At 44.9% G+C, this 20,559-nt stretch overlaps 1 protein-coding gene across 1 annotated transcript in view; it reads right to left on the bottom strand.

Moving 5' to 3' along the window:
- LOC310697843 (putative helicase senataxin) overlaps positions 1–20,559 on the bottom strand; it is a gene marked incomplete at its 3' end in the record, with an annotated part of 174,631 nt that overhangs the window by 83,014 nt on the left and 71,058 nt on the right. The window contains exons 3-5 of the mRNA XM_083484467.1: positions 18,857–19,061; positions 16,661–16,770; positions 722–941 (exon numbers count right to left, since the gene is read on the bottom strand). Of these exons, the coding sequence (XP_083340593.1) occupies positions 722–941; positions 16,661–16,770; positions 18,857–19,061 (535 nt within the window). The remainder of the gene's footprint in view (positions 1–721; positions 942–16,660; positions 16,771–18,856; positions 19,062–20,559) is intronic.

Below are 20,559 nucleotides of genomic sequence, written 5' to 3' on the forward strand. Positions count from 1 at the left end.
TGGAAATACAACTCCCATCATCCCTGGCAGCAGACCATATTGACTAGGGCTGATGGGAGTTGGGAGTCCAACAACATCTGGAGGGCATCATGTTAGCTTCCCCTGTTTTTCATTACACATTTCTTTGAACAGGTTGCACAAACATAGTTGAGATGGTGTAATTTTTAAAAATGATATATGCAACAGTTAAATGTCACAAAAAATGTCTGATACAGGTAAAGGAAGGAAAGTTTTCATTCTACAAGGAACAGGAGCAAAGGAGCCTCAGGGCGCAAGCCTGCAGCCCTCTAAATTCTATTAGACTACGATTCCCATCAGCCCCAACTGGCAAGCTAATAGTCCAAGATTATGAGAAACATATTCCAGCAACATCTAAGACCACAGGCTAGTAAGCTTTTAGCTATATGGACCAATGGTCAAATTCAGTGTAAGGTAGCTTCCCGTGTGTGTGTGTGTGTGTGTGTGTGTGTGTGTGTGCGTGCATGCATGCACTGGAGGGGAAGACACACAGACTGAGTGTGGGGTGGTTGTACCCATGCTCACCCCATGCCCATTTTGGGGGCACACACAGTGCTGGCATGAAGCCCTCAGAGGTTTTGTTATGAGCCAATGTTGCCCATGCGCCAAAAGACAAAAAGGTTTAGCCATCTCTGCTGTACTACAATGCTACCACTCTCTATAGAATGGTTCAAGCCTAACATCTCAGCTTGCTTCTACTCACCTAGCCAGTAGTTTTTGTAACTGGTGGTATCATACAGATGGCGAGGCAACAAGATAAGATTCCCCTTCTCAACTATTGCAAGGTTATAAGTATCAGAGTTTTCAAAGTGGTCCAGCTCTATGACTCTGAACAAGCACGTCAACACTTCCTGGATGTTGTAATAGTCGTCCCTGTCCACCTTCCCCAGGCTCCTGGCTTTCAGGATGGCCCACTGACGAATCTGTGGGTTTGGAGGGACACTAGGAATTACTACAGTAAGGAATCACAACAGTAATTGTTAAGACAAATTGGGGCAGGAAGCAAGTTGGCATGAAAAGCAACTATTATAAAGCGTAAGATAAAGGTTCAAATTCCAAACCAGACAGCCTAGATATCTATTTCTAGAAATGCTTATTTGAAGGTTGTGAACATCCTAGCCTCCTCACTTCCCAACCACCCTAGACACTGAGGGACAAGAGACCACCTTTTAACAACAACCTTTTTAAAAAAAGATTCTGGGCAGAATTACTAAAAATAGAACTGTGTTAATAACAATGTAGAACAGTTTGGATGTTACTTTGGGTTGTATCCTGTGTCAGTCCTATGCAGAGCAGGACCACTGAAATTGATGGGCGCTGTCAAGGATGCGTATGGTTGCTCACGAGTAAACAGCCAGGACTCCGACCTGCCTTTTTATAGGTTTTATTTGGTGCAAACTATGTACAGTGCAGAAGTCCAAAGTTCATGTCTGCCTCAGTCAGTAGCAGATTCCAAGAGTGGGTTCTTCCGCCCCCCATCATAAGAAGCTGGACACCCCCAATCTCCTCCTCTTTTCCTTATGTTTGATTCCCTTGCGAAAACTAGGCGGCGGAAGCTGCATGTCTGTTTCCCTATCGTTCCTGCCTCCCTCCCCCCTTTTGATGGCAGTCCCCTGACAGGCACGATCAACTTAGGTTTGTTAACTTCAATGGGTGTACTCTTAAGTATAAGTTAGTTCTCAATCAATCTCCTTTATTGGCATAGTAAGAGTATGTCGTATACATGGATTGGAAAACGTTGTGAGTTAGGATAAAACTGTCCAGACGTTGTGAGATACAAAGGTGGCTCTTAGGACCTATGGTGACGTAATTTCATGGCGTCACTCCAAAATCTTGCCGCATTCTCCAAGTCATTCCTACAGTTATTCAACAGATAGGTCACCCTGGAAGATCCCCTCCTTCAATAAGGGGGCCAAATACTAATCATTTATTTTTGCATAAACTGGGCAATGAAACAAAACGTGTGTGATAGATACAGCCTGTTTTGTGCCACAAGGGCAGTACCTTTCAGAATAAGGGATTTTCAAGAATCTAACATCTTACTAGATGGCAAGATGTGAAATCTTGAGAGGGAAATAGCTCTGCTTAGGTGGGGAGCATAAAGGTAATGTAAATATGGAGGGCCCTGGCCAAATGAGGGTAGAATTCCCAACCCCAATGGGGAACAGGTTTTATTGGCTGTACTGCTAAGGGCTTGGAATTCAATCTCTAGGATTCTGCACTTGATTGTCTGGAATGCTTGCAATTATGGGAGCATAAGCAGCGACTCGAGTGATAGGCCACATGTTCTGATTCTGCTTTCAATGCGAGCCAACCATTTGGAGTGGTGGGATTCCACCAGCATATGGAAAGTTAAAGAAGATGGGTCAGACTTCTTTATACGCAAACTCGGCCAAAAGGAGCAAGGCCACCCAGTCATCCTGCTGGTAACTGACGTAACAGCACAGGTACTGCTGCAGTGTGTTGCTGGTTCTCTCTGCCTCTCTGTTGGTCTCCGGATGATGAGCTGAAGAGAGGCACAGTTCCATGTCCAGAAGTTGCATGACCTTCTTACAGAACTGGGAGGTGAACTGGGTTCCTCTTTCAGACACAATTCGCTGTGGCAGACTGTGCAGCTTGAAGACATGATCTATGAAGAACTGGGCTGTCTCTTAGGCTGTTGGAAGCCCCTTGCAAGACACAAAATGTGCCATCTTGGTAAACAGGTCCACCACCACCCAGATCACAGTCTGCTGTCACGAGGACGGCAGTTCAGTAATGAAGTCCATGGCTATGGTCTCCCAGGGCCCCTGCGGTGTAGGCAGGGGTTGCAGTAGCCCCACCAGGGCTTCCTGAGGCCGCTTGGCACACTGACAAATCAAATCAAAATGTTTATTCGGCTTTACGCCCATCATAAAGCACAACACACAAAACAAATCAAATAAAACAGCGGTCTCGTACAAGCCTCAAGTAATATAGCACAATTCACAGCTCGCAAGGACAAATATTGGCAAATCAAAACAAAAAATTTAAGATTAAAGTTAAAAATTTAGGCACTACGCTAAAATCAATATCTGATGTCATTATCAAAAATTCTTATAACTATCAATAATCAGCTAACATTCCATTCCGTCTCTTGTACGAGAGGACGGCTGTTAGGAATTTAGCAACCTGTAGAGTAATATAAGGATCTACATCTTGAAGAACCCAGGCAAGCTGTAGGTCTACTGGTTTGGCAGCCATAGGCTGGATTATGGAGTTTAGTATACTAGCACGAGCTGAACTGTACATAGGGCAGATAAACATAACATGATGTAAAGATTCAGATGTTTTCATTTCACAAGCACACATTGAAGGGACTTGGCCCTTAGTGAATCTATGTCTCAGCACGTTTGTTGGAAAAACATTGAACCTGGCTCTAATGAAGGCATATCGGTGAGATGCGGCTATAAGCGATGTTAAGTAGGACGGAGCACGATAGATAGGGGTTATGCCGAGATTTAATGGCGAGCAGGCTCCACCACCAGCTAAGAAATTTTGGTATAGCTCCACATCATCCAGCCTTTGATTTATACACCTTTTTGCCGCGTTTAGATCCAGTTTGAGCAATTCCGTGGGCGAGATCTCATAGGACAGCAATTTGGCATGGATTTTTCCTGACCACAAATTTGTGAAGTCATCCCGCCACATGCTTTGAATGAGATAGTGGTTCGGGAGTTTATGCCATAGGGATATCCAATAAATCAAAACTCTCCTCCATAAAACTAACTCCACTGAGGGGATCTTCATTTCTAAGCGAATAGCCGCATTACTTACGCATGTTGGTAGTTTTAAAAGTCGGCGTAAGAATTGGCTTTGAAGCGACTCTAAAGGTGAGAGGTTTGCAAAGGCAGCCCATAAAGGTGCAGCATAGGCCATTGTGGCCATCACTTTGATGCTATACACTTTCAAGGCCGCAGGGATGAATAAGGCCCCCTCAGAGTAGAAAAAACGGAGGAGGGAGTGTGATAGGGCTTTTGTCTTGTTTTGAAGATATTCAACGTGCGCTTTCCACCCTAAATTATATTGAAAATAAATTCCTAAATATTTAAATTTATGTACTTGTTCGATTTTCGTGCCCTCCAATTTCCATGAATATAATTTTCGACTCCTTGAAAATATCAGTACTTTGGACTTGGAATGGTTGATAGACAGATGATTAGAATGGCAATATGACACAAAAATCTTTAGTGCCCTCCTTAAACCCACTCTGGAGTAGGAGAGTAGTACCGCATCATCTGCATAGAGAAGTAAAGGACAACGATAATCTGCTATACGGGGGGTGTGGATAAATTTTTGTGAGTCGATTAATGGGTTCCTCATATCACTGATAAATAAGTTAAAAAGAAGAGGTGCTAAAATACAACCCTGGCGTACACCCTTATTTACTGGCACTGGGTTAGTTAGGTCTCCAGCAGGGGATATTCTTACCCTGGCCACGGACCCGGCATGAAGTTGGGAGATAAGCCACAGGAGCCTTCTGTCTATTCCCCAGCAGGCAAGTTTATCCCATAGTAATTGCCTCGGAATACTATCAAACGCAGCTTTCAAATCTATGAAGGCTGCGCAAAGTTGGCCCCGTCGAGGTGTCGAGTATTTCCGGGCTAAGTGATAAAGAATAATTGCCTGGTCTGTTGTGGAACGGTTTGATCTAAATCCAGCTTGCTCATGCCCAATCAGGTCAGCCTCAACTGACCACTTCATCAACCTTGCCAGCAAAAAACGGGCATATATTTTCCCAATGGACAATAGCAGGCTGATATTCCGGTAATTCCCTGGGTCACCGGGAGGGCCTTTTTTGTAGATAGGAATTATAATGGCCTCCTTCCACGTTCCTGGTATTAAGCCCGTGGCATTTATTGCGTCAAACGTTTTAGCTAAAATCCCTGCCCACCATGTAGAATGTAACTTTATAGCCTCAACAGGGACCAAATCTGGCCCAGGGGCCTTACCAGTTTTCAGCTCAGCTATCAATTCTAGGATTTCAGCAGGGTCGGTATTGGGCCAGACGGGAAGGGGATTAGAAGGTCTCCAGTGAGTGGCCGGAGCTTCTGCCACTGAGAAATATTTTCTCAGGAACTGCTCCCATGTAGGGGCCGGGATCACCGTTAAGGGGTATTTCGTGTTTCTTCCCTTTATTAAGGACCAAAATTTCCGGGAGTTATGAGATTTTGAGGCAGAAATTATAGTCTGCCAGCGATTTAAATGCCATTCCCGTTTGGCCGATTTCTGGGCCTGTTTGTATGCTTTTTTAGCTAGGGAATAAGATGGAGGTAAGGCCAGAGCGCCGGAAAGTTTATAGTCATTATATATTGTATGTAGATGGAGTCTGGCTAGTTTACAAGCAGAGTTGAACCAAGGGGCGCCAAATTTAAAATAATCGTTTTTAACTCTATAGCTTGGAGAAGTAAAAAAGCGAGTTAAAACTTCTATCAGGGAAGAGAAAAAATTCATACAGGTAATAGGATCACACGGGACTATTCCTATGTCCGGCTGATCACCAGGAAACTTTGCTCGGATAAAATCCGTATATCTATGGGCGAGGGCAGGGGACCATCTAATCCCCTTTATTTTAGTGGACGGCTCCACAATCACCGGGATTGGGTGGGAGCGCTCGAGCAGGTGCCAGTCAACACATAACTTGGTTGTCAGGGGAAGATGGTCACTAAATTGGGCATTATCAATTTTAAAAGAGGTGACATTCAAAAATAGATCCCGGGAAACCAATACATAGTCAAGAACACTGTTTGAATTTAACCCCAGGTGGGTGAACTCTCCTGGTATATCTGGAGGACACCTGCCATTTAATATAATTAAATTAAGGCGTAAAGCCATCTGATAAAGCATCACTCCCGCCTTATTGACTTTTACATCCTTTGATATTCTAGTGGGGATATATATTAGATCGTAGGTTTGAGCGCCGGGGTCGACCCACCATTTAGACTTTATAAGAGCCTCCCGATTAGAGGCTATCCGAGCGTTAAAATCGCCTCCGGTAATGGAGGGGACATTAGGATATTTAAGATAACAAGAAAGTAAAAAATCCTCTAGGGATTCCCATCTAGAAGTAAGATCAGCTGCTAACCCTCCCGGGGGGAGATAAACATTTGTAACCAATAAAGAGAAGTTTCCACCAGAGATCAGTCCGGTAATAGCATAAGGCGGAAATGCGTGCACTAGTGAAAGTTTAGCCCGAAGTTTAAGGGAGATACCAATTGTAAGGCCACCTTTAGGGCGGCCACCATTCATTGACGGGCTAGCAGGCAGACATATAAACTCAAAGCCATTTAACTCAATTTCCTCCTCCACCCAAGTTTCTTGTAATAGTATGATAAGAAAGGAATTAATATATTTTTGGAATTCTGGATCTGATTTTTTACTTTTCCAGCCAGCAATGTTCCAACTTAATATTGAAGGCTGGGGTTTCCTCGTTCCTCCAATTGACTGTCATTCGGAAGGTTGGCTCAACTTTAATACGGGAAGAGGGGAGCCAATAAAGAAATCAGTTATCTTCCTCTGATGAAAAACCTCTCGTAAGGGCTGAGTGGGAGGATTTACAAGGTTGTCTGACTGTTGAACTTGGCCACTCAATCTACTAGGAGAAGGACCTTGAGCAGGGGCGGCCCCCTTTTCCAAAAGAGTTTGGAGGGCCACCCGGTGTGGTCCATCTATCTCGTCAGAAGTTTGGTCTCTCTGTAGCCTGCTACTGGTCTTTTGGGCTACTTGATTTATGTGGCCTGTTGGATCTTCAATCAGTTCCGTCACTGGTCTTGCTGTTGAATCCATAATACTCCGCAAAGAGGAATAAGGCTGGGCGAGTGGGCTATTTGGGAAGGTTGGCAAAGGCACCTCTTCTCTTGATTGGTCAGTGCTATAAGAAGGTTCCAGGTCTGGCATCGATGAATGTGTAGAAGGGGATTTTTCCTGTTGTGTGCTGCTTTCTTCAGGTATGTTTATCAAGGGACGGTCATGTAAATCTATTAAGAGCACGGAGGGTTGTTCTGGTTGGAGGGAAGGACTGGTAGTTGCTTCTTGGGGATGTATCTTATCCTCCATTACCGACATACATTTAGCATTAGATATTGTGATATCCATATGAACTGGTTCTTCTAGGATGTCATGATCGCTGTACATGGGTATTCTGGTGCTGAGCTTCCTGATAAGTTGGGTTTTAAGCGATTCGAGCCTATTAATAATTTCTTTTTGTTCCACCGCTGGTAAATCTGCAAAGGAGGCAATGAGTTCGATCTCTTCTGGTGGTGTCAGGCCACTTTCCGGATGGTCATTGTTCTTTGCTAGGGGAGTGGAGGCCACATAACTCATCTCCTGGGGTAGAACACCCACTCCGGTGTCCACTGGTGGATCGGGTTTAGCAGATTTTAAGCCCTCTTTGGTTATTGCCTCCAACAGTAGGGGTTTAGGTGAAGGGTCTATAAAGGCTCTCGTTGGTGCTATCCCACAGCGAAACAAAAATGCTTTCCTTCGTAATATGATAGTGGGAATTTTTGTGGATTGGAACGCAAGCAGGACTCTCTGTGATTTATGATGATAGACAAGGGGGAGGACTGCACAGAGGTCAATTTGTGTTGCCTCCATATTTAAAAGCACCATTAGGAGTTCCTTGGCACCGCCCAGAGTTCTCCATCTTGGGTCCCCATTTTGTATAGTTAGGCACACTTTCCTTGGTGTTAAAATCAAGGATTGATGACCTAAATGAAGGTTAAGGTTGTATTTAAATTTGTCAGTACGTTTGTTATTTAAGGACAAACTCCTCGTCCCCTTCCTCTCTTCAAGAGACTTGACACTGGCTGACGCTGGAGAAGTAGTAACTAGCTTTTGTTGGAGGCTGTGCAGCTGGGACGAAAGATCATCTAGTCTTTTGAATATACAGTGCAAGGTTTTGATTATTAAATGGGACTGTTCAAATGTCATATGATTGGCTGTGCCAAGGACCAGTTCCTCCTTCTGAGGAGAGACTACACTCTTACTGTTGCCCACATTGCTTGTTATTTGAGGTATTATTCGCTCTTCATCTTTAAGTGCTGACACGCAATCAATCAGAGGGTTAAAACGGTTCTGAGTTTCTACCGTGTAGGAACAATCCAGTAGATTACTCCCTTCCTTAAAGTGACATGGTTCCACCCTTGTTTGCTTTGATCTCGGAAAGGGAATGGGGACTGTCTCCTCCGAATCTCTAAGACGTTTCCCATATCCCATATTTCAGATATCGAGTAGAGGGGGGATAGTATTTTAACGTCAACTAAATATTTCCTTCAAGCCTGCCAGCACTTGCAGTGGGGGTGTATTTCACTGCCTGTTCATATGAAAGTCGGCGTCTTCACCTTCACCCTCACAGTCCGGCAATTTAGTTCGACAAGGAGACTACCGGTAAGCAACACAGACCATTCCTTTGAAGTCCTACTCCCACCAGGACTAAGACTAATATAAAAAATTCTCCTTCGGAGCTTATCGCAGGGCCCACCGCGGGTCGTTCTCAGATAAAAGGGAAACTCCCGAAGGCCTCACCAGTAGTGTTGGTTTGACTTTCTTCCTCTGTTTGGCCAGCACTCTGTTCGGAGGTAGATAGTGGCTTCCCTCGACCTGCTCTGCTCCGCCGTACTCCAGTAAAACAATAAAACAATAAAAACAATAAAACAATAAACTAAAAGCAAAGGGAAGCGAGGAGGTGATAAAACAGCTGATAAGACGTTAAAACTGAGAGTTTAAAACCAGGAGGTGGCTAAAAACTACTTTAAAAACTACTTAAAAGCTTAACTAAAAACAGAGGAGTCTGACTAGGCTGCTGTGTCCGTCGCCATCTTGGCTCCTCTCTGGCACACTGACAGCTTTTGCAGGCGTGAACCTACTCCTTGACGTCCTCAGGCACCCACAGCCACCAAAACTGCCGCATCTGAGATTGTCAGCTTGCATCAAGGTGCACGCAGCAGGACACTGGGTCCCAGAGCACAACAAGTATTCAATTGCACAGCTTTACTTAGACTTGAAAGACTTGATAAAGATAAATGTAGAAACAAGATGGCGCTTGTTAATATGACCCAGCACGGAAAAATGAGAATTCCTCCCTTTTCGAGAGAAGCGGGAAATATTTGCTGGCTGACTTTGTAATGACTGGAGATAACAATTTGGGACAACATATAGTGCAGCTGTTTGCAGAAGTTTTTTGCATTATGAGCGAGAGAGAAGGCTGATGGATTTCTAGCAGCCCCACCCATAGGGCACAGAGGGGGGGAATTGTGTGGTCTCCGAGAGACTGATTGATCGCCAAATGACTTATATCTGTGGAATACAGCTCATTTACATTGCATTATTACAAACAGTATGCTTAACAATTTACAGTAATAACTTAACAATGTGGAAGCTACTATGTTATTAAATCTCAAACAAAAAGCTTGGACAACAGCCCGGATTGGAAGATTGGAACGGAGTCAGTGAAAGCTGCAAAGGCAAATAGACAGTTGAAAAAATATATATACACAAATAAAGCTGTATTCAACAGATGAAAGGATATATGATTTCTGACATGACTGAGAATCGCAGAGTCAGGGACGGAGAACTTTAAAGCGTTAAGATCAGAAGGCGGAAAATATGAAAACGAGAAAAGGCAGGAACAAAGATTTGGAGATATGCTTCAAAGGTCCAGACTATGGAGAGCCCGGGAAAATTAATAATTACAATCTGGACTATAATAATAGAATCATAGAATTGGAATAGACCACAAGGGCCATCGAGTCCAACCCCCTGCCAAGCAGGAAACACCATCAGAGCACTCCTGACATATGGTTGTCAAGCCTCTGCTTAAAGACCTCCAAAGGAGGAGACTCCACCACACTCCTTGGCAGCAAATTCCACTGTCGAACAGCTCTTACTGTCAAGAAGTTCTTCCTAATGTTTAGTTGGAAACTTCTTTCTTGTAGTTTGGATCCATTGCTCCGTGTCCGCTTCTCTGGAGCAGAAGAAAACAAACTTTCTGCCTCCTCTATATGACATCCTTTTATATATTTCATAGAATCATAGAATCATAGAGTTGGAAGAGACCACAAGGGCCATCGAGTCCAACCCCCTTTAGATAGCCACCCTGGCTTCTTTAGCCACCTTCCATGATTCCGTCTCATTGGTATTGCCTGACATTGTGCTTTTACTATCTCCCTCTTAACAAACTTCCAGCCATCATGAGCTCCCTTTCCTTTTAGTATTACTGTCCATGGGATCTCACCCAGCACTTCCCTAAGTTTTATGACGTCGGCTTTCTTAAAGTCAAGAAATTGAGTCCTAGTATGCTTGGCTGCTCCTTTCCGCTGTATAGTAAACTTCAGAAGAGCATGATCACTCGCGCCTAATGATCCTTCCTCTTCTACCCCACTAACCAGGTCATCAACACTGGTTAGGACCAGATATAAAATGGCTGTTCCTCTTGTTGCTTCTCCCACTTTCTGGACAATGAAGTTGTCTGCAAGGCCAGTGAGGAATCTGTTTGACCTTATGCTCTTGGCTGAGTTTGCCATCCAACAAATATCCGGGTAATTGAAGTCCCCCATTACCACTATCTCCCTTCCTTTTGCATGCTTGGCCATCTGTTCCAGGAAGGCATCATCTATGTCCTCCGTTTGGCTTGGGGATCTATAGTAAACTCCCACAATGAAGTCTCTGTTATTCTTCTCTCCCTTAATTTTGACCCAAATGCTCTCACTTTGGCTTTGAGGTTCTAAATCTTCGATCTCTTCACAGGTATACACATCCCTGACATATAACGCCACTCCTCCTCCTTTCTTGTCTGGTCTGTTTCTCTGAAATAGACTGTATCCCTCCATTATTACATTCCAATCGTGGGACTTATCCCAACAGGTTTCAGTGATGCCTATTATGTCATATTTAGTTTGCTGTACCAAGAGCTCAAGCTCATCTTGTTTATTTCCCATGCTTTGCGCATTAGTGTACAGACATTGAAGTCCATTAATCATTCCCCCGTGTCTCTTATTTAAGGATTTTTTCCTCCCACCACTAGGTCTGCGTGCTGTTTGCTCCATTTGGTCTATGACATTTGGATGATCATCTTCATCAATTGATAAACTCCTACCTTCAGGAGCACTGTCTCCCTCCCCCACATTAGTCATTTTAAAGCCCTCCTGATGAGGTTTCTGAGATTTCTGCCAAAAACATTCTTCCCAACCGTTGTGAGGTGCAGTCCATTGCTTGCCAGAAGTCCATCTTCAATAAACTGCAGTCCGTGATCTAAGAATCCAAACCGTTCCTGTTTACACCATTTGCGAAGCCAGCTGTTCACTTCCACTATTTTTCCCTCTCTCCCTGGGCCACGTCGTTCAACTGGGAGGACAGATGAGATGACAATTTGTGCATTTAATTGCTTCAATTTCCTGCCCAGAGCCTCGTAGTCTCTTTTGATCTTCTGGAGGCTATTGCTTGCAGTGTCATTGGTTCCCACATGAACCAAGAGGAAGGGGTATTTGTCAGTGGGTTTTATGATTCCTTGCAGTCGTTCAGTTACATCTTGGATCTTAGTCCCGGGGAGACAGCACACCTCCCGAGACCTCTTGTCAGGCCCACAGATCACTGCTTCTGTTCCCCTCAGTAGGGAATCCCCTATCACCACTACACGCCTCCTCTTAGGTTTGGTCGGGGTTCTTCCATGAGCTGTCCGTTCCAAGGTCGCCTGCACATTCCCTGAGGACTGACTTTGCTGCTCGTCTTCATATACCTGATCGACTGAAATGAGGGAGAGATCCTCAAATGGAGTCTGCTCTTCGTCTTCCATGCTAGGGGAGAGGACCTCAAAGCGATTGTGTATTTCTAAACAATCAGAACGAACCCTGGGCCTCCTACTTCTTTGAGTCACGTTTCTCCATATATCTGGCTCCTGTGTTGATGAACTAGCCTCCTTCTCAGGGGAGTCCCCTGTCTCCTCCTTGGTGGAGACGGTGTGCTCTGTTGCTTCCAAGAAGAGCTCCAGCTCTCTAATTCTTTGGAGCGTAGCTACACGTTCCTCCAGTTGCTGGACTTTGTCTTTTAAGAGGGCAATCAACATGCAATTGCTGCAGGTAAAGCTGCCTGCAACCTTTGGCAAGATGGCAAACATTGCGCAGGAACCGCAGGCGACTGCAGCTGTTCCCTCCCCCTCCATCTTGAGAACGTGTCGTTGGGGGTGGCTACAGTGGTCCTCCATCTTAAAAAGCGTGAAGACAGGACAAATAACCCCCCCCAAAAAAAACCTAGGTCTCCCTCAAGAAACGTTTGAGACTAGCTCCCCTAAATCTAAAAGATGGATCAAGCTGCCCTGCAAGCTCTGATAAGCTCCTCCCACAGCTAATCACCTGACTCAACAGAAACCCTGCCCCCTCTGACCTTTGCACAGGGAGAGCAGCTAATCAGCCACAAAGAAACACACACACAAGAAAACTCTTTTGCTCCTTCTTCAGCTGCTGCCCTGCAAGCTCTGTCATTTTAAAAAATTCTAGTTTATTATTTTTAATTGGATTATGATCCGGATATGTTGATTGGCTGTTTTTATTGGAAAACCAATAAAAATGATTTTTTGAAAAACCAAAACCTGCCACATCAAGTGATACAAGGTTTTATGCTGTCCGAAGCGAGCTGTCGTGGCACTGACGTAGAACTTGGCCATCTTTCTCTGAAAAAAGCTCCATCCTGGTGCTTCACTCCCTCGGCGCAGCCAAATTCTCTTTGGCGAAGGCGTTGGCCGCCATCTGTTGCTGGAAATCAGAGGACCCCCCTCCCCCAAACTCTCCAGCTCTGATGCTTCCTTGCTAGTTCCCTCCGTGGATTGCTCTTCCATGTCCCACCAGTCTGAACCAGGCTCAAAATCCTCTTCTTCCCCAGTGTCACTCCCTGGTCCCTCCTGGATAACTGGCTGCCAGCACTACTTATCTAGCCAGTTCCTGACACTGGCTCAGTGTGGGCACAGACTCTGCCAGGGCTACGTCTCCTGCTCTGCAAGACAGTTCTGTTCCAGCCCCTTTCCCTCTCCCCTTCAGAGCTTGAGAGGGTAGAGCAGAGAAAAGGGCAAAGCAATTTAGAGCTGAGTCTCAGAAGGCTGCCGGGAGGGAGGCTTAAATGAGGGAAGGAGAAGTCGGAAACTCAATCCTGCAACTTACTAATGTGGAGTGTATCTGGCTATCTCTGTGTGTGAAGCAATAAAAAGTTCATTGCTGGTCAAGTCTTTGTCAGCTTCTGAATTCCAGCAACAGATAATGTTCTGAAGAAGTGTGCATGCACACGAAAGCTCATACCAGTAACTAACTTAGTTAGTCTCTAAGGTGCTACTGGAAGGAATGTTTTTATTAAGTTTCTTGTAGGCAGAGAATATCAAAATTTATGCAGAATTCTTTAAAATTCATATCTTCTAACTTGGGGGACCATCCTGCCACATTCCATGATAAGACCTTGCATGTATTGTTGAGGACAGGTTGATTGTGCGTCTGGCCTGCTGAATTCCTTATTGGAGTTATAACTTCATAGTCAGACAAGGCTTGAACTTCATGTGTGTCTCCCCCCCCCCCAGGTTTGTGTGGCACTGGGTGCTGAAAACTCTATTGAACTTATCATTACTAGAATCATTATATCAATCCAGTTCTACAATTTGATTTGATTCCCCAACTTTGTCCACAAACACAGACCCGCCTCCTATCAAAGGGTTAGAGAACTCCTTTTTAGTAGTTAGAATTTGGGTTGTTGATTTCAGGTCAGGGAGAGCTAATTCTTCCAGATTAAGAAATCTTCTTTGGAGCCATTCAACAGAGGTTATAGAATAACTTGAAGGGACAGCATAGTTATACTCTCTGATAGGAGGGTGTTCCTTATCAATTTGATTATCTTTGTTTATGGGGGGGGGTTCTCCACCTCTTCCCTTTGTTTACCTCTGTGTTGGTTAGACATTATTTCCATAATTTGATCCGTGATTGTATTAGCTTTCTCTGGAGGCCGAAAGTGAATAAGGGTGTATTGTAAGGAAGTCATTCTGCTAATGATTTCTTCCTGTGACTGGTAAGAGAGGGCTAAAAAAGAGTTTAAGTGTCTCTTTTCATCAAAGGCAAGGGAATCGTCAAACTCATTTTTGGAATGGTGTTCTACTTGGCTTTTAGCAGGTGCTGAAAAGAGTACAGTATTGTTAGTAGGCAGGGAGCCCCAAAGTGTAGGTGCTGCCATGCTAAAAGATTGATTTCCTTCAACGGCAGAACGAGTATTATGTGACACCTGTATCGGTGTCAGTTCTGCAGACTGAAGCAGTCAAATGGGCATATATGGGGTAAGGCCATCTCTCAAGTAAACTGGTTGCAAGCTGTTCAGTGTTTTATATACCAAATGGGCAACCAGTGCAGGTATGTGAGCATAGGTGTTATATGCTGACACGGTCTCATTCCTGTCAGCAACCATGATGCACCATTCTGCACAAACTGCAGCTTCTGGATCAAGCGCAAGGAATGTCACACACAGAGTGCATTGTAGTAATGCAATCTTGAAGCAACCATCCTTTTGCTGGAAGCGTGTTCTAACAGGCCCATCTATCTACTCCAGTATGGAGGACTTGACCTGGCATGTGTAACCTGACTTGGTTGGATGAAGCAGATGGGCCTGTCCTTGCCGCTGCTTGTCCACCAGGTTTCTCTTACCCACAGCCACCCAGGTCATATGGGTGGGGAGGGGGGGTTGCAGTGATTTTTAGGAAGTCATTAGCGTACACCGGGCGTCCTATTGGGAAGACCCAGTTTACTGAGTGCATGTTCTGGAAGTTGGGCAATAGGGGCAGTACAGGATTTCTTTTGGTGTACCAACTTCCCCGCTGCACCAAGGATTCCCTGCCCAAGCTGCTTCAAGTCGTAGCAGATGTTCTCCTGGAGACACCTAGTTTGGTTATCCTAGGGCAGGAATGTCTATCTTCAAGTAGGCTGTGATCTACGATCCAATATAAAAAACTGGCAGTAATCTACCACCCTGGGATGGGTTCAGGGTGGGCGCGCAGGCGCTGGCTGCTTCCCCCAAAGGCGCAGGGCAAACTTTGATACCATCAACCAAGACATCCTTCTGGGCCGTCTAGAGGGGCTGGGAGCTGGGGGCACTGTTATACAGTGGTTCTGCTCCTTCCTCCTGGCCCGTGTCCACAAAAGTGGTGTTGGGGGATGAGTGTTCAGAAACCTGGGCTCTCACTTGTGGGGTGCCTCAGGGCTCTGTCCTCTCCCCCATGTTTTTTAACATCTATATGACGCCTCTGGGAGAGATCATCAGGGGGTTTGGGCTATGTGTTCATCAGTATGCAAATGTTAGCTAGCTCTACCTCTCTTCCAAATCAGAACCAGTGAAGGCAGTGAAGGTCCTGTGTGAGTGTCTGGAGGCGGTTGCAGGATGGGTGGCGGCTAACAGATTGAGGTTGAATCCTGACAAGACAGAAGTACGGTTTTGTGGGGACAGGGGGTGGGTGGGTGTGGAGGACTCCCTGGTCCTGAATGGGGCAACTGTGCCCCTGCAGGACCAGGGGCACAGCCTGGGAGTCATTTTGGACTCACAGCTGTCCATGGAGGCACAGGTCATTTCTGTGTCCAGGGCAGCTGCCTACCAGCTCCATCTGGTACGCAGGCTGAGACCCTACCTGCCCGTGGACTGTCTTGCAAGAGTGATGCATGCTCTAGTTATCGCCTGCTTGGACTACTGCAATATGCTCTATGTGGGGCTACCTTTGATGGTGACCCGGAAACTACAACAAATCCAGAATGCGGCAGCTAGACTGGTGACTGGGAGCGGCCGCCGAGACCAAATAACACTGGTCCTGAAAGACCTACATTGGCTCCCAGAATGTTCTGGAGCACAATTCGAAGAGTTGGTGCTGACCTTTAAAGCCCTAAACGGCCTTGGTCCAGTATACCTGAAGGAGCGTCTCCACCCCCATCTTTCAGCCTGGACACTGAGGTCCAGCTCCGAGGGCCTTCTGGCGGTTCCCTCCTTGCGAGAAGTGAGGTTACAGGGAACCAGGCAGAGGGCCTTCTCAGTGGTGGTGCCCACCCTGTGGAATGCCCTCCCATCAAATGTCAAGGAAATAAACAACTATCTGACTTTTAGAAGACATCTGAAGGCACCCCTGTTAGGGAAGTTTTTAATGTTTGATGTTTTATCATGTTTTCAATATTCTGTTGGGACCCGTCCCAAGTGGCTGGGGAAACCCAGCCAGATGGGTGGGGTATAAATATTATTATTATTAATAATAATAATAATAATAATAATAATAATAACAACAACAACAATCAATTGTTGTTGTTGTTATAACCTCTTCTCAGAGTGTCCAGCCAGATGCCCCAGTGGGAAACCCACAAGCAGGACCCAAGCACAAGAGCATCCACGTTCCTGTGGTTTCCAGCAACTGGCAATCAGAAGCATTACTGCTTCAGATTATGAAGGCACACATGTTGAAAACCTCTGATTTAGGGGACTAGCCTAGTCCCGCAAGTTCCATAGTTTAACTGTGCACTGTGTCAAGGAGGATCTATTTCATCTGTCATCTGTTTAGGACAGCTTAATCCTACGTAGCAAAACTGAAAAGGATGAAAAGAATAACCGGAAAAAGGAAATTAAAGCAGCTCACCACTTCATTAGGATGTACCATGAACAGATAGATCCCAGGGTGTTTCCCAGCCACCTGGTAGGAGCAGTTGATTTCCTCCATTTTACAAAGAGCCTCCACACACAGCTCACCTAACAATTTAAAAAAGAGAACGCCAAATGTTAGGGCTGTTGGAACCACCATAATATGAAGGCAAATGATCCCTGCATAAGATGAAAGTCATCCTCAAAGAATCATAGAACAGGAACAGTCACTAAGCAGATGGTTTTATCCTATAAAGCGTCTTAAGGGAGATACCTGACTCGCCTTTTCATGAAGTTCAGAAAGGAGTGTGTTTAGCTTCGCTTTGTTTTGTTTGCAAAATGAATCACATGGTCAGGCATTTGGGGAAGGGGGCTTTCTTTGTTTTGATGCACTACCTTTTTATTATTAGTGTTTTGTCCCAAAAGCAGCAGCTCTGGTCTGTGTGAATACAAGTGATCACTGATGTCTTCTGTTAATCCAGGTGTCCTCTATTAATCCTGCCAATTAATTGTTTTTGAAAGATGCTTCCCCCCGCCCTTCTCACACACAGAACTAAATGCATATTTTATGATGGCACATGTCGCCTACAATTGTTAGAACTGGTTGTGGGATTTTTAAAAAGTCATCATTTTTTCCAGCACTTCTTATACCCCTGTATTGCAGACCAACCTTGCTACCCCTTAGATTACAAATGGAGGAAGAGGAAGCAGAGACTGGCAGAATCGCTATAACTGAGTTACTTTCCTCTAGACAAATGGTGAAACTCCAAATGGTGACCTGCTTAGGGAAGCTATTCCTGTCTGTTCAAATAGGCAGGACTTGGTTTGCCCAATACAGTGGTACCTCGGGTTACAGAAGCTTCAGGTTACAGACGCTTCAGGTTACAGACTCCGCTAACCCAGAAATAGTACCCAGCTCTACTGATACCGAGCTCTACCTCTCTTTTAAATCAGAACCAGTGAAGGCGGTGAAGGTCCTGTGTGAGTGCCTGGAGGCGGTTGGAGGATGGATGGCGGCTAACAGATTGAGGTTGAATCCTGACAAGACAGAAGTACGGTTTGGGGGGCGGGCGGGTGTGGGGGACTCCCTGGTCCTGAATGGGGTAACTGTGCCCCTGAAGGACCAGGGGCGCAGCCTGGGAGTCATTTTGGACTCACAGCTGTCCATGGAGGCGCAGGTTAATTCTGTGTCCAGGGCAGCTGTCTACCAGCTCCACCTGGTACACAGGCTGAGACCCTACCTGCCCGCGGACTGTCTCGCCAGAGTGGTGCATGCTCTGCTTATCTCCCGCTTGGACTACTGCAATGCGCTCTACGTGGGGCTACCTTTGAAGGTGACCCGGAAACTGCAATTAATCCAGAATGCGGCAGCTAGACTGGTGACTGGGAGTGGCCGCCGGGACCACATAACACCGGTCCTGAGAGATCTGCATTGGCTCCCAGTACGTTTCCGAGCACAATTCAAAGAGTTGTTGCTGACCTTTAAAGCCCTAAACACCCTTGGCCCAGTATATCAGCATGTGTGGAGGATATGAGTCATTGAAATTAATGTGCATTGCTAACTTAGATCTATAAATTTCATTGGGTCTTCCCTATGAGTATGACCAGCATTGGAAATGTAGCTAGATTTTATGCAATAGCCATAAGTCAAAGAAAGCAAAAGATTACACAGCTGCATAAAATGTTATAAACCGCTACAGTTCTTAGTTAAAACTCCTATTCTTTTAAACTTTTATGGTATTTTATTCCTCTAAACACACTTTTTAAGTACATTCAATTAGTATATTGATTGTTAAACCCCATATTTATCATTTTTATTGCTTATGTAGAGAATTATGCAGAAATTCTGGTTTAGTATGCTGGCTGTTTGCCGTAATAACATTGATTGATTGCTTTGAAGTCATTTCATTCTGCATCAGGTAAAGTAATTTTAGCCCCCCCCCCCCCAGTCCCATATTTTGCCCAACCAAAGGTGACAACCCTAGATGAGCAGCAGAATATATATTCTATAAATAAAAATAATACTCCTTTTGTAATAGGTTTTTTTTGGGGGGGGATAGTAAAACAAAAAAACAAATCCCAGTCAACATATCACCTCCAGCTGTATTCTGAGAAGACTTTCCATAGCTGCTTTTATTGAACTACTAATGCAGGGGGAGAACTGGATCATGTTCAGGTGCCACCAGATACTCACTGAGACGTTCATGAAGTAACAGGTAGGGGTACTTCAGCATTTCCAACAATGGCACTCTGAGGTTCTCCTCAAAGTTGGAATCCGTATAATGGCACAGTTGCGTTTCCCCATCTTTGTCTACAATGAAGAGGTCACTGTCATCTTCCTCCTGCATTGATTTCTCCAAGTGGGTAATAAGGCGAGTGATTTCAAGCTTGCACAGGATCTGCAATTGGTGTGTGGGGGGGAACCTTATAAAATTCTAGAACAGAGAGAGCAACTGACTCTGCTGTCCTAAGAAGACACCAGCTGAAAACAACAGAATCTGTAGATTATTATTTATTAAATTTATATCCCCCTCTTCCTCCCAAAAGGAACCCAGGGCACCAAACACACAAGTGATAAAATAATTAAAAGATCTAAAAGCTATTCCAGTAGAGATGCAGACTGAGGAAGATCTCTGTTTAAAAGCCTTAAATGGTCAAGTGGCAACAACCAGAGAGAACACGTCAGTTTTAAGAAGGAATAAATCAGAATCATTTATTTTATATATATATAGAAAGATACCACAACAGATAACAAATGACTGCATTCAAGCTTCTTGGCTATAGAAGTATAACTCACAAGGAATTATAAAAAAATTCCTTCCAGTAGCACCTTAAAGGTCTTAAAGGCCTTAAAGTTGGTCTTTAAGGTGCTACTGGAAGGATTTTTTTTATTTTGACTGGCAGACCAACACGGCTACCTATCTGTAACTGGAATCACAAGGAATTATATAGGATAAAAGAAAGCAAAAGTACATTATGCATAATTACCGTATTTTTCGCTCTATAACACGCATCTGACCATAACACGCACATAGTTTTTAGAGGAGGAAAACAAGGAAAAAATATTCTAAACGAAACAGTGGATGTATGATTTTTATGGTTCATGCTGTGGCCACAGACATGTGATCTGACGGTGAGTTTGGGGTAGCCCAATGCAAAAATCCTGAGGATCCATGTGGATCCATGCTTTGTAACCACGTTTTTGCGCCATTGCGGCCCCATGAAACAGTGGGTGCGTGTGTGTTTTTTGGTGCAGGCTGTAGCCATGGAAATGCTATGTGATCTGATGGTGAATTTGGGGTGACCCAGTGCAAAAATCCTGAGGATCCATGTGGATCCGTGCTTTGTAACCACGTTTTAAGTGGGGAGGGAAGGAAAAGCACTCAAGGGACAAGGAGCACGCGTGGAGAAGGAGCTTTTCGGTGAGCTGAGCGGGGAGGAGGGAGGGAAAGAGCACTGTTGCTTTAAAGGTATACTTAAGGTATTTGCCCTGTGCCTGGGGGTTTTTCCATTTAACAGTTTGCAGCCTTTTCCTTCCGCTCCTTGTTTTGAGGCAGAATAGATTTGAGCAAGTGAGGAGGACTTGGATTCGCCATTAGCTGTGTAAAAGCGCTCCTCCTTGCAGCCTGAACGATAAGCAGCCACCAGCAGCAATAGAATGGAGCACAAAAAAGCGGTAGGGGCACTAGGACCCAGACAATGCTCAAATCTATCCTGCCTGAAAACAAGCTGCTCTGTCCCAGCCGATCAGCTGAGACAAAGTTTTCCCCTCTCCCTCAAGCCCTCCCCAGCCTTTTTTTTTTTTACTTCCTGGTTTTCACTGCGCTGGCTCAGAGCTCGAGGTTGGTTTTATTTTGCTGCTGCTTGCTTAAATTTTATCTTTCCTGCAGTCCCTCT

Source organism: Podarcis liolepis, assembly GCF_965112155.1.
Source record: "Podarcis liolepis genome assembly, chromosome: W".
Lineage (NCBI taxonomy): Eukaryota > Metazoa > Chordata > Lepidosauria > Squamata > Lacertidae > Podarcis > Podarcis liolepis.